This window comes from Teleopsis dalmanni, chromosome 1 (genome assembly GCF_002237135.1).
Source record: "Teleopsis dalmanni isolate 2A chromosome 1, ASM223713v2, whole genome shotgun sequence".
Lineage (NCBI taxonomy): Eukaryota > Metazoa > Arthropoda > Insecta > Diptera > Diopsidae > Teleopsis > Teleopsis dalmanni.
This window is the reverse complement of record NC_051846.1, coordinates 195,551,240-195,564,958: the sequence shown is the minus strand read 5'-3', so window position 1 is coordinate 195,564,958 and position 13,719 is coordinate 195,551,240. Positions and strand designations below refer to the sequence as shown.

General features: G+C 30.9%; 2 protein-coding genes across 2 annotated transcripts in view; both read right to left on the bottom strand.

The window, feature by feature from the left end:
* LOC119671074 (loricrin) overlaps positions 1–13,719 on the bottom strand; it is a gene marked incomplete in the record, with an annotated part of 302,007 nt that overhangs the window by 82,214 nt on the left and 206,074 nt on the right.
* Positions 8,109–10,628, bottom strand: LOC119671069 (larval serum protein 1 gamma chain-like). The gene is made up of 2 exons (XM_038081571.1): positions 10,346–10,628; positions 8,109–10,262 (listed from the first exon to the last, which is right to left on the bottom strand). The coding sequence occupies exons 1-2, from the start codon at positions 10,553–10,555 to the stop codon at positions 8,148–8,150; spliced, it is 2,325 nt and encodes a 774-aa protein (XP_037937499.1). The 5' UTR covers positions 10,556–10,628; the 3' UTR covers positions 8,109–8,147.

Below are 13,719 nucleotides of genomic sequence, written 5' to 3'. Positions count from 1 at the left end.
ATTAAGATAAACATAAAATATAAATATGACATGTTTATTAATATAAACACGTCTAACATCAAACAGAAAATCCGTAACCATTTCACTTCCCACTACGCATTGAATGTAATGTAATGTTGAGCCTTTTTCGAGTTAGTGCATCTGGACACTTTTACTCTTTGATAGCTGGGGAGTTTCTGTGGAGTCCCACCCATCTCAATGACTAATTTGAGTATTCCTAAAGATCTGCGTACCGCCCCGTGCGGTTAGTGATTACTCTGAAATTAGATAGTGCTAAGTAGGACAGCCTGTCGGTTTTGGCATATAGCTTCAGAGCTCTGACCCTTATGCATTTTTTGACCGGATCTATTTTAAGGTCTCTAAGCATGTCATTCGTGCGGATGTATCATGGCACTTATCCTTCGAAGAGCCTGACTTTGAGCGATTTATTGTTAAATTATATGTGTATTTACTTATTTTATTTGAATTATTTTGTGTATGGAAGAACTTTATGCTTTCGTTCTTTCTTTATTTAAATGAATATGTGTCTTAATATTCAAGACATTCGATCAAAGAGTAAAATGTTAAAACATCATAGAAGATTTGTTTTGTATGTGACTGTGTCTTAAATAACAGGTGATATCTATAATGAAAGGTCGCAAACTTATATATAAACTTGATAAATTTTTGATGAGGTTTCAAAAAGAAGTGAACTACAACAACAAAAAACCTTTTTTTTTTATGTAATATTATTTTTTTATAAATTTTAAAATGGAAACTTAATTTTCGAAATATCCCTAAAATATGCTTTAATTTTTTGCAAATGTTAATAGCATAAACATTTTATGCACATCGAATATATTCACTTCACTGTATTGCAAATACGCAATGAAAACCCAGCAACAACCCCAACAAAATGTATCAAATATAACTTATTGTCTTATAAGCTAAGAGAAGTATCTAAGTTTGTTGTAAGCTAAGAGCTAACAGCTTCAAAATTTCATTAGAATACAATCTGCTTTCGCATGTTTTTATGTGTGTTTCTGTAGAGCTGAATAAAATAACAATATATATGTAATAAAATCATAATAAATTATGAGCATAAGTGGCACAGAGCATGCAATAGAGTAGGAGTAGTAGGAATGGCAGAAACGTTTGCATTGCACTCTCAACTCAACTGTGCTTGAATGTGCACTTACTTCCGTTTCCTTCCCCTTTACATACCCTATATAAATTAGATTTACTTTTCATAAAGTTGGTTGCATGCGAATAAAAAATTAACAAGATGTGAAAACAAATGCCAAAAAGTTTATGTTTATGTTAAGAATACTGGTTGTAATAAACACGAAATAACTTACAAATTTAATATTTTAATATTACAACACACAATTTTGTGTTTTTACCTAATATTATAAATTTTATTAGAATTAGTTTTTACTGCTCAAGCAAATAAACCAACAGAAAATAAATAAAATTTTATTACTCTGAAGTATGCGCGCCGGTGCAGAAATGTTTTAACAGCAGTTGGTGAAGTGAAAATACTAATTTATTATATTTCATTTGAAGTGCCTTTTCCGAAAACTACAGAAATCCTTAACCCATTGTTTGAGCAATAAACAATCCTTTGATAAATCGTTGCAACTGCAGTGAATCAAAAATGAAGAAAAATTTCTCTACGACAGTTTGGGTTGAAGATTGAAAAATCACGACCGCTTCAAGTAAAGCATAGAGAGCATAAAATTTAATATTCCACATTTCGAGAGTCCATTTAGAAAATTAAAAAGGTGAGTAATGCTAAGTAAAGAAAAAATAGTTACAAGTAACGAAATATTGCTGCATATAAATTTTGAACTAAAGCAAAGGAAAAAACTATTATTCATGTTTGTTTCAACTGTCAACTATTAGCTTTGATATTAAATGTCTCTTCTCGTTTTGTCAAAGTAACAATATATTATATTTTTGCTATATTAGAACATTGACTTACATGAACATTTAATTAACATTATGCTTAACATGAAGTTAACAGAAAATTTAGTGAGAATTTAAATTAAACATACTCCCATAGGCTTGAATAGCCTTGCTTACTTTTTCATAACGATTTTGTTGCACTTGTTTTGAGGAACTTGACATGTACGTACTACCGTTGCACTACGTAGATAAAGAACTAACCAAATATTCATGTTTTCTTAATATAACGAAAACAGTAACATCAAGCATGAAGCGAACGTCAACATTTCATCACGTTTTTCCGTTTCATTGAAAGTTTTTGTCATATTTTTATTCTCATATTTTATGTTTCCTGTTTGTTTTATGAACCAGCGCAACGCCCGCACAGATGTCATTGTCATTTTCTTTGTCAGTTTGGCTGGAGCTTGTAACATTTGTCAGTATTATTCGAAGAATATTTTTACTCATAAGCATAAAATGCTGCAAATACTTCCTGTGTCATTTGTTGAAAATGGGTACTTAGTCTTACTACAAAAACCGGAAAACAAATAGAACTCAGACAAACATGCAAATTCGTAATGAAGAAAAATAAGCTATTATTGTAAATTGTGTTGGTGTCTTTAACAGATTCAAATAATTTAAATATTTTATGTAAAAATCTTATAAAAGTATTTTAAACAATTTGGCATTATATTTGCAACAAAAAGTGATACTAAACATGTGATTTCTCTAGTTGTACTCTATATTGTACTCATTTAGCGTTGAAATTATTTAAACAAACGCAATCAATGAAATTTCTTACAAAACATCAAATTTTTGTCATTCTAATATTTTTTGATGCTGTTAGCTTGCACTTTTTTTGTTTTTTGGTGCCTTATTTGTGTGACAAAACTACCCTTCGTCACAGGTAGCACTGGTGTAGGTGATGTGGATGCGCCACATATATAGGAATATGCATTAAATGCTTGTACAGGTGGAATGAAGAGCCTAACTTCAGCAGTGCTATGAAATCAATGAATCAGTTCATATGAGAAGGAAGACATATATAAAATGATGTTAAGAAACTGGAGTCATGTGATATTGTTACATAAAGTTTGTGAAAGAATTATTCTGTTAAAAGTATAAGTGACCTGTAATCTCCTCTTTGTTGTCAACAGGTGTTTGACTAGTAAATCATCCAGTGTCTTATCTAATTTAAACATTACATAAATATTGAAATTAATGAAGTATTTTAATATTACAGTTTTAGATTGTGTTCTCCGACTGAATACAGTAAATCATACTGATTTGAACGCAACAATTTTAAAACACTAATCTGAACACACTAGTATGAACACAGTGATATGAATTTATTTTTCAAAGGCAGTGAAAATTGATTACTCAATAGTCATAACTTTCTGGAAAATTGAATTTGTAAGCAGATAGATTTTTTATATTAAACGCCTATCTAAGAAATCTAAATATTTTATTACATCTGATTGAGGTAATATCATACTGTCTTTTTTAACCAACGGCAAGTTATAAAGACAATATTAAGACTAAAAAGAAATTTAATCGGACCGACTTAACAATGGTTCTCTTCAATAAAATGCTGTAGTCACATTTGCTGTGTAATCTTCAAATATTGTGGAAGTAATTCCAACTAAAATAGATAGAGAAATCAGTTACAGAAACGGTTCAACTACTTCTATGGCAATATTTAACATTATTTCATATAATTTAATCATTTTTTTTATGAAATTTAAGAAATTTCAAAACTGCAACCAACAATTTCCGTTATAATACTTTAGAAAAACGGAATTTATGAAACTTTTTACCTGAGAATGAATACCTTGCAAATTAACTGGTACAAGTTAGTATAATAATTTCGTCCAAAAAAACTTGGAAGAAACACATTTCCCTGATTAAACCCCAACAACATATATTTAACTAGTGCAACTTTAACACTCGTAGTCTCATCTTCCATCTGTTAGTTTTCTACATCCATTTCATTCTTTGTAAATTCCTTCCTTTGATGTTGAAATAAAACAAAAAGTACTTACCACAAAAGCCTTAGGCTACTGTAACTACATTAATTAATGTAACTTTCTATTAAAATTCTCTTCATTAAAACACATAATTTTCACAAAATTCAACTCTAGTTATACTTTCGACAATTCACAAAAGAAGTTTTATGCATTTCCTGTACACTTGGCAGCACTGTACCATGAATTCCTTGTACTTTTATCAAATCTGAAACGAAAACCTCAAACTTAGAAAAACACACAAAACTGTTGAAAAATTAAATGTCATTCTCCAGCACTGCTGAAGACATCTGCAGCTTACGTTGAAGCTCTGGTAGTCTCGCATACATGCTTATATGCTGGAACACTTAACGGAAGTACTTTGCAAATATACTCATTTTTCACAACTTCGTTCCTACGCTTTGTTATGCTTTGAACTTCATTTCTGAAGTACTTTTCCTGCATGGGCAATGCTTTTCCTTGGTCTTCATTCTTTACATTAAGTTCTTGATAAAAATATAAATAAAATAAAAATAATAAATGTTTTACTCTGTGATGTTTTACACAAAGTTTTATTCTTCTGTATTATGTAATTTATTTTATTTAAAGAACTTATTTTATTATGTATAAATTAAAGCATTATCTTAAATCGTTCTAATATATATATAGACTCATCTAAAAAAATTGGAAATAATTGTAACACATATCTTATCACACTAAAGATAAATGAATTCAAAATACATGGGTCATTCTCTTATAAAGAGAATAGGTTGTGATATCATCCCTATCGATTTGGCTGTAATTTTTCTACATTTTAAAAAGAAAATATTAATACATATATCGGAAAAAAATAAACATGGATCCGCAGGGTATTGAGAAGTAGAGAATATATTCAAATCCATTTAATAATTTACAACAAAAATTACTTTACCGAACTCTAACAAGTTAATCTTTATTTGATATCGGGTCGGATGCATTATAATTATTATTTAAAAGTAAGATGCCTAAAAGCAAGAGTCTTTGTTTACCAGGAGTAGAGCATTTACACAGAATATTCTCTGTTATTTTGATGTTCATTTTAAAAAATTAATCAATAACAGTAAAGGTAGTTTATACTTTACAGTCCACTCTGATTTGAAATTATACATATATAAGTTGGAACTCTCTGACACTACCCTAAATCTGAACAGACTGAAGTGTAAAGTATATTGGTACAATCTTTTGGGTGGCTCCGACACTACTCCAATATATTTGAGTCTATCCTCAAATCAGAGTGAACTGTAAAGTAGACCAGTAGAATCTTTTAGGTCTCATTAACACTGTACCAATTTAAGTGTAACCGCAGATCGAAGTGAAATGTAAAGTATAGGTATATATTTAATCCTTTAACTCCTAGGAGAAGCAAAGGTCCGAAAAGTGTAAAGTATACTGGTAGAATTTTTGAGCGTGTCCGTCACTACCCACAATTTACTTTAGTCTCACCTCAGATCAGAGTAAACTGTAAAGTATACTAGTAGAATCTTCTGAGCCTCTGCAACACTGTCCCAATTTATTTAAGTCTAACCTCTGATCAGAGTGTAGTTTAAAATATACTGGTACAATCTTTTAGGCCTCTCCGATACCACCCCAATTTATTTAAGTCTAATCTCTGATCAGAGTGAAGTGTAGAGTATACTGGTACAATGTTTTAGGTCTCTCCGACACTACCCCAATTTATTTAAGTTTAACCTCAAATCAGAGTGAGCTGTAAAGTATACTAGTAGTCTCTCCGACACTATCCCAATTTATGTAAATATAATCTCAGATAAGAGTGTGTGTAAAGTACATTAATAGAATCTTTTGGGCCTATCCGGCACTGTCCCAATTTATTTAAGAGTAACTTCAGATCTGAATGAACTGTAAATACACTGGTAAAATCTTGAAGACTACCATACTTTGCGAAAGTTACTTATTTTCTATTCCCATCGCATAAATAATATTCCTTACTAGTGATACACACTAAGTTATATAAATTTGTTGTGAAGCAATTTTTATGTAAGCAATTTTTTGTTTACTATACACAGAGCGATAAGCAAATTAAATTAACAGCTTTCTGTTAGAGGCTTACAGTATGGCCTGATTCATGTTAGGTTAAATGTTAAATTACAGAAAGAATTACAGAATTTGTTTGTAGTATGCATAATGATTTTGTTTTTTATATTATTATTTAATTTAAAAAGTACAAAAAAATGTTCATTTCATTATGTTGTATATTTAATAATATATTTCCAAATTCTTTGTAAAATTTTAAACCAATTTTAGTAGTCAAACTTTATCCTTTAAGCCAATTGTTGTAAAATATATTTAAAAAATATTTTTATCCATATATTTCTCCTGGGAACACTAAGTTTGCAATTTAAATGTATGAAACTATTATTAGTTTCTATGCAAAAGTCAGGAAAATTATAACCAAACCAACTAACTGGCATTTATTACTAGATACTTAGTATATTTATACCGACAGAAACTATTATTACTTTTTCAGAATTTAGAAAAAGTAATAAATGAAAAAGTAATTTAAATTTCGAAATAAAAATGACAGTTAATCCCAGTAGCTCAAAGCATATTACTATTGTCTAAATCCTTTTAATACCAGTGGTTTCAAGTAAAGATTCAATTCGACAGTATTAAGTAGAGAATAAAAGAATAGAATTTTAAAAACATTTTACTAGAATTTGAAATGTGCAAAAACAATGGTTGAAAATATGCTTCCGCTTTTAAGCCGGCATTTATGATAACAGAAATAGCGCATATCTAGCATACCTATCTCATCACATTAGCACCCAAAAGTATGATTGTGTCACTGAATGCTCCATAAAATCTAGAAAAAAAAGTACAAGGTTTTCGGCACGCATCGCGAAGTTGCAAGTTGCAAGTTGTTAATTTTGAAAAAATCGGGAGACATGCCAAAATTGGGACTCGTAAAAGAAAATAGCATAGATGAAGTTTGGAAAAAATGCAAAAAAAGGAACGAAAAGAGTAAATGAATCTATGTCAGTAAATGGTGCGTGCAGAAGGCAAAATTTTCAATACATTTTTATTCGATATTGTATAACTTTGCCATCAACAAGCTTACAGTACCGCTCACAGTACCACTCACAGTAACTGGGAATTATATTAACAGGATGTGACGCATAGTTGAAAATGCAATGAACAAAACCAACATGACATCGTAAGTCGACAGACAAAACAAAATGGAAATTCTTTCATAAAGGAGTAGCAGCGAGAGAAAAAATTGCATGGAAACTATGAGCAAAAAGTGAACAAAAATGGCGACAAGGAAAGCAGTAGTATAGCAACTATTCGGATAGTTCCAAATGTCTGTGTGCAACTGATAGTTTTAAAAGTTGCATGGGAGAACTCTCCTGTGGGTAATGTACAAGCAAACTGGTTAAAAAGGATGAAGTTTTGATTAACAAACAACGAATGCATGCTGTTGTGCTATTTTCCTATTATGTCAAACATTCCCACAGGACATGATTTTTGCCTCGCACAACATTTAACAAATGAAGTTTCGCCAAAAAAAGAAAAAATTATTAAAAAAAAGAATTGCAAATTTTATATGAAAAACTTTTTAATAAATTTTGATGGAATCAAATTTACTAAAATTAATAAAATATTTGTGGGACAAAATAAATTTTATAAAGTCGTCTTTGTTGGGTACTTATTGTAACATAAAGTAGCCTAGATCAAAGGATTCTATAATGAGGAGAACTTAATGAAATAAAGAGTTACAATTTATAATCGTTAATACCACATTACCATATTAGTAAAATTAAAATAAATATAAATTATTCTGAGACATTAAAGTATAATAGAAGATATATGGTAAAAAGGAAAATGTTGGAAAGATTTTTGGAATTCAAACTGATTAAAATTAATTAATTTTAAAAAATTAATTAAGATTTGTAATTTTTCACTTTCTTTTAGTTTGGTTCTTTCAAATTTAAATTAATTTGTTATTTTTAAAATTAAGATTTCTAATTTTTTTGCTTTCTTCTGCCGAGATTTTGTTCAAAAACACATTATATTTTAAACTTAAATTTCTAGAAATATTCAAACATATAGTTAATTTTTAACACTCATTTTATTGTTTAATTTATTTTTATTTATTTTTTTACAGGTGTACTTTTTTTATACATTGCTTATTTTCTGCTTTAATATCCTTTTCACGTAAATTTAATAATTGTAGTAGGAATAATCGAAAGAACCGAAATGTTCGTATTGCTTTGTGAAGTATTTTTCGTATTTCTCTTCGTGGAAGATCTTGACATCCTTGAAGAAGGCATTTGGTACGAAGAAATCGAATTCATCGATTTCACGATCGAATGGATAACCGAATGGAAGTTCATCAACATAGCGAGTGCCAGAGCCAACACCACATGAGTAGGAGTAATCGAAGTTGGAGAATTGAGAGTGATCACCATGGTATGGTGTGACGAAGAAGAATAATTGCATGGGCATACCCTTAACCCAACCGTGAGGAATGACCAAACGTTCTGGGAAGCCGCAGTGTGGTTCGGTGATAGAAAGTGGGAAGTCGTATTTGCCTTCAAAAGCAAACATAATATATTTGTAGTATTCGGTGTAGGTGGTGTAATCTCCAACCCAGTAGAAGTAGTCCTTGGAGCTGCGCTTGACATCATTCTTGCCACTTTCCAAAGTATAGAAGAATTTGTCAATTTGTACAAAGTTTTGACGGTTTTCATTCAATGAGAAGACACGACCGTATTCATCGAATTTAGGTCCCAAGAATACACGGAAAACGACATCTTGTTTTTTGTCAGCTTCAACGAAAATTTCGTATGTGTATGGTTTGTGGTTAAGACGGGATTGACGAGCCAATAGAGTCTTGTCCCAGACAAATTTACCATCATCGAAGACCATCTTATCGTTCAACAAGTTGGTGACATCAAAGTCGGTGAAATCGAAGTAGGTATAGAAGGCATCGAATTTAACCTCCTTGATAGCAACACCAGGGAAGTATAATTCTTCATAGGTATATGGTTTCAAGTGGTATGTGAAGTAGTAGAATTTCTCGAGTATTAATTTGTGGAACGAGTAGAACATTGGGTCACGTAACATTGTTTCAGGGTTGAGGAAGACATTGGGATAAACCTTGAAGTCATAGTAGTCTACATCGCCGAAGTACATTTGTGCGAGCACGTACCAGTAATTGAAGAAGAATTTGTCGAATGTATCAATATTGCCTTGTAAGAAGTTTCCAATATATTCAACTGCTTTGGGATCGCGTAAATCGAATTTTGTACCATCAGCCATCTGGTAATAACCTTGGTCAATGATGTGGTCAAAGCGGCTGAAGTAATTTTGGATTTTGTTGAATACTTCGTAGTTGCCGTAGGTATCGAATTGCCAGTAATTCTTGCGGTAAGTGTAACCAACACCGTTGTAGTAGATCAATTCTGGATCGTAGCCATATTCGTAAGCGTGATACCATGAGAAGTATGGAATTTCACCATAGCCATGAGACAAGCGTTCTTGATAGTAACGGGCAACGATTTGTTGTAAGGTGTAAATCCAGTATTCACCACGACGATCCTTGTTCAAACCGAAAGTCTTGCCATCCAAGAAGAAAGCGTAATCCATATTCAAGTAGTACCAGAAAGCGTTCCAGTCCAAATCTTCAGTGAAGTATGAAAGATAAGATTCATCATTGTAGAATTCAATATCGCGGGTATAGTCAACTGGCATCCACCATACTTTAACATCATGAAGAGCTTCTATCCATACAGGATCTTTGCTGTATGTTGTGTATTTGGTACCTAAGAAGTATTTGTCATCTTGATACCAGTGTTCACCAAGACCCATCATCTTCCACCATTGCCATGTCTTCCAGTCCTTGGTAAAGAAGTAGCTGTTGTCGTTGTAATAATTTTTACCCTTGTAGAAAATGTCCTTGTATTCCTTTTCATACATAACGTATTTACTCCAGAATTCATAATCGAATTTCTCAGCTTCATAGATGAATTTACTGTTGAAGAAGTATTGTGGGAAAATTTCATAGATTCTTGGCAAGAATAGACCTTCGAAGTCTGGACGGTGAATGACAGCCAAGGTAAGGGCATACACGAACATGCCTTCATTAACATGAATACGAGCCCAAGCAACGTTGCGCATGAAAGTGTCCCAATCCTTAGCAAAGTAGAAGAAATTAAATAGACCCCAAGCCTGTTTGTGATGAGTCTTAGCGAAAGCGCCAAAGAATTCACCTTTAGGTAAGAGGGCACCATATTTATATGATTCATAGAATTTCTCCATATAATAGTCGAATTTCTGTAAGAAAACATTTTTTCGTTTTGTTAAAATGTACCAAATGAAATGTCAGCACTTAAGGTGCAGAACGAGCTCACACTTACGGTATAATATGACTTGTCAACAATGAATTTATCACCGAACTTAATCCATTCCTCGAACATCAAAGGATCTTCTACACGATATACAATCTCGAATAAGAATTTTTGTTTGAACAAGAAATCCTTGTCAGCAATTTTAACTTCCTTCTTGTAAGGAAAGCTGGCCGCAGCCACGCAGCCAACTAGGGCCAAAAGCAAAATCGTCAATTTCATGTTCTACGACTAAATCACAACTGCTCCGGATTAGATGCCTATGCTCAGTTCGATACCCAAAGACTGTTGACTTAAACTGCTGCATACGGCAGCTTTTATACCAAAATCACCTCAAATTTGAGAAGAGCATTTCTAAAGAAATTTGTGCATAACAAAAATTCGATCGCAATTCTTAATTGGTCTCTGGTGTCTGATAAACCTCATTGACCCCGCAACATCTGATATGAGCATTTCAGCATTGGTATTATGCTTGCATTTGAGCATTAATGCTGCGTTCTCTGATAACAACTCATCGTCTTTTAGTTGAACTTGAAATTGACGAAATTAGTTAGCACCTTGCAAACCTGAGCTGACGCGTATCTGCACTAAAAGCAATAAATTTTTTTAATTGCAGTTTTTTAATTAAGTTTCTTAAGCAACGGCGACGAATTTCAAATGCAGACAAACTGATAAGGTTACTCTGTTATTTTTTAAATTTTATTATTTTTTTTTTTTTGTGAAAAGTATAAAGTTTATAAATAATTCAAAATTGGTGAAATTATTAAGTTTTTATAGATATTAAAATATTCCAGCATTATTATATTAGCGATGAGAGTTTATTCTATCACAACTACTTCATTTCAGTAACAGATTAACATGCGTGCCTATATTTCTAGATGTATTTCTTGATGTAGAATACTTGAAGTAAGTGTAGGGTTGAATAGGTTATATTTATTAAAAAATATATTAATATTAAAATTAGTGATATTAGTAATATTAATAGATAATGTAATATCAAATAACATATATGCAAAAAATCATATACTTAATACTTTTCTGAAACTTATTTAAAGAGACGATTTGTCCATATACCTATTATACCTGCAGTTATAGTTAGTATATTACGTATATATGTTAAATTATATATTATTATTATTTACATAAAAAATTCCACTTTTCAAAAGATAATGTTCTGGATTCAAAGAATTGTTATTTATATACACATTTGTATACACAATTAAGTTTATTTATTAAATAAACATCAACAGTTCTTCAGTTCAGTGATTGTAAATTTAGAGATATTATACAAAGATATAAGATATATGTGTCATACAAAGAGAGATATCACTCGATAAAACATTACTGAATTCAAAATTACCACTTAATTTAAATTATGTTAAATACTCGTAATAATTATGATAATTATGATAAATACAAGCGTTAAATACATATATTTTTGAAGCAAAAATTAATTAATAAGTAATCACCTGTACATTGTTAGTAGCTTAGTTACTTTCAAGCAGCCCTAAGAATATTTGAATGTAGGTCCCCTCTGCTGTTAAAATTTTAACAACATTAAATTATTATTAGTCTGGAAATTCTTGATACACACTATAGATAAAAATTAATGTGTTTATAACTTTGAATAGGTTAGCTTAGGTTCGGAAGGCGGATGTTGACCGTTGTCAGATCTTTCACTCAGAGGCATATAACTTTGAATAAAATAATGTCATTTTATATTACAACAACTTCGGTAACATAAATAGCTTGACCCAAAAAATATTCGACATCATAATTAATATTAATTATTATTTATATTGATTCCATTTGAAATAAAATATTTGATATTCATCAAAAAAACAAAAAGGATGTATCGTAAATATTATATTTAGCATTATACTACATTTTTACTTAGTGAACCTAAAGTACAATATAATTTTGGTAGTCTTAATCAGAATAATATGATATACATAATATAACATGTTCTGTTATGATTTATTTATTAAGAAATCATGAGCAATTAATATGGGCTTTAACATCCTCCTTCCATTCAATTAGAACCTCACAAGCTGGAACGCGTGTACTAAATACTATTAAATAGTATATAGTAAATAGTATATCTCGGTAGCATTACAAAAAAAAACTGCGAAATAAGAGAAGGTGTTATTGTCAGAGTCAATAAGACTAAAAGTGATTTTACTCGCCACTAGTATATGAAACTACGACTATATCCACCTCTACAAAACTTTACATGTTTAATGTTAACTTAAGGATAGTTCTATTTAATGAAGTTGAAATATGGAAGAGTACCACTACAGTTTAATGAAAACTTCAGATGCTTATAAACTAATTTCCACAAAGAATCTTGTACATCTGGTGGTACCAGAAAACAGTGACACACTCTACGAAGTCTAAAAATCATTACAGTTTCACAGGCACTGAGGTGAAGTCCACAAGGTTCAAGATGATCCATTGCGCCGGTCATAACGAAGAAAAGAATACTGGAACACAAATTGAATAATCTAAGTTATTTTTGTTTTTTATTACTATAATAAACCTCGATTTAAATTGATAGCAGAGGTCACATGATTCATCTAATAGGAAGAGTACAATCTCCCAGAAAAAGCATACGTATATACATATGGTTACATGTTATAAAATTCTCAACCAACTCAACAAATTCGAAGCCTATAAAAAAGCTCAAATGGATATGCCTTAGGCAAAATTATTAAGTCGTTTTTATTTAAATATGTGAATTGGCGATAGAGCTAAACTACAGTTCTGATCTTCCTAACAACGCTCTTTCAGTCTTTACATTTTGTCTCACAGTCATCACAGTCTTTGCGCAAATTTTCCCAACCTCTCATAGTTTTCTTTTAACTGTAGAAAATGGAATTAGAATTTAACTGATTGAGATATTTGTCATTGTTGATGATTAGTCTTTTTGATCCTCTGAAATTTATTGTTGGACTCCAAGATTGTGTTTTATAATAAAACCAGCACAGAATCATTTTCTTATTTATTATTACACACTTTTTAGTGCACTAAACTGGTACTTTGGCTTTTATAATTTTCAAGATTCACATTTGATTTCACTAAAAACGCAGTTAAAGTTAGCTAAGGGCAATTCATATACAACATTCGCCCTTTCCTACAACTTTCATTTCTACTAAAATTAGTTTCAGTATATTTTCAATCTACCCTATAACTTCGGAAATCTATAGAATATAAAAATTTATCATTTACATATATTTATATATTATTATATAATAATTAAGCAATAATCACACTATAATTCCCTGCAAAATTTTTAATAGCAAGAACAGATTACGATACGCGGAAAATAATTTAAAGTCAACTCTTTCCGTCTTTTCAGGAATCTGTGATGAACACATATCCGCACA

Bases quoted from the DNA above. Each gene is read 5' to 3' on its own strand.
- LOC119671069 (XM_038081571.1), bottom strand. From the start codon at position 10,555: ATGAAATTGACGATTTTGCTTTTGGCCCTAGTTGGCTGCGTGGCTGCG. The intron at 10,263-10,345 runs GTAAGTGTGAGC...GTTTTCTTACAG, and splicing joins TTGACAAGTCATATTATACC to AAATTCGACTATTATATGGA.